Source organism: Bison bison, unplaced genomic scaffold (assembly GCF_000754665.1).
Source record: "Bison bison bison isolate TAMUID 2011002044 unplaced genomic scaffold, Bison_UMD1.0 scf7180017864538, whole genome shotgun sequence".
NCBI lineage: Eukaryota > Metazoa > Chordata > Mammalia > Artiodactyla > Bovidae > Bison > Bison bison.
The window spans coordinates 158,214-159,193 of NW_011495086.1; the positions used below are offsets into that span (position 1 = coordinate 158,214).

Below are 980 nucleotides of genomic sequence, written 5' to 3' on the forward strand. Positions count from 1 at the left end.
TATTGATGAAATAGTGTTAGAAATTTGAAATTTTCACCAAAGATTACTCTACCTGATTCAGATTATTTCTCTCAGTCTTCAGTTTCACTTCTACTGCTCGGAAAGTGAGTTCTAGTTGCTGTTTCACTTCAACTTCTTTACTATATTCGTCTTCTTTTCTTCTTAAATGCTCCATCATTTTTTCACATAACATATCGGCATTTCTTCTATTCTCTTCTTCTGGCTTTAAGGTGAATCTGCAAAATTTAAAGCTCTTCTTAGAAAATCATGAGATTATTCACTGCTGCAATAACTTTTGTTCCCTCTTCACAATGTTTAAAATAGTAAACGTGGGGGAATACAATGAAAAGCACTTAATAATGGTCACTGTTTGCAGACAGAGGGTTAGGAATAAAACAATTGTTTTCATTTTCTCTTGAGAAAAATGGCTACTTTATACATCTGCACGTGGGAATGTAAAATAATATAAACTTTCCTAAGAATAGTTTAGAAATATAGATCACAGACCTTTTTTAAGTTCTCATACTTTAACCAAATAATACGATATTATTAAAGAGAATGTATCCAAAATAATTAGAAAGGTAGAAATGAATTTATAGAAAAGGTGTTCCTTGCAGTATTAAATAGAATACAGAAAAGTGAAAAACAACCAAAATCAATTTGCTAAATAATTAATAAGGTTTCCATTATGGTGGACTTCTTTATGGTCATGAAAATGATGATTTGGAAAAACATACATTATTAGAAGCATTCACTGTTAAGAACCTGCCATATTATTTCCAAGAATTTCACACTCCACAATACTAGTGACACTTTCTCCCTGTAAAATCCTAGAGGATAAGTTAGTCCTTATAACACGTCTACGTCTCTGCAGTATTAAAGGAAACAACAGTTCACATATTTCTTTAAAAGCAAGATATACAGTACCTCAAGCTGCCAAGCTCTCGTTCCCACTCCACTTTCTGATGCTCTAACTGTGA

At 32.0% G+C, this 980-nt stretch overlaps 1 protein-coding gene across 1 annotated transcript in view; it reads right to left on the reverse strand.

Moving 5' to 3' along the window:
* The window catches only part of LOC104982717 (ankyrin repeat domain-containing protein 26-like), a 48,040-nt gene that overhangs the window by 29,005 nt on the left and 18,055 nt on the right, over positions 1 to 980 (reverse strand). The window contains exon 8 of the mRNA XM_010832138.1: positions 53 to 236. Coding sequence (XP_010830440.1) covers positions 53 to 236 — 184 coding nt within the window. The remainder of the gene's footprint in view (positions 1 to 52; positions 237 to 980) is intronic.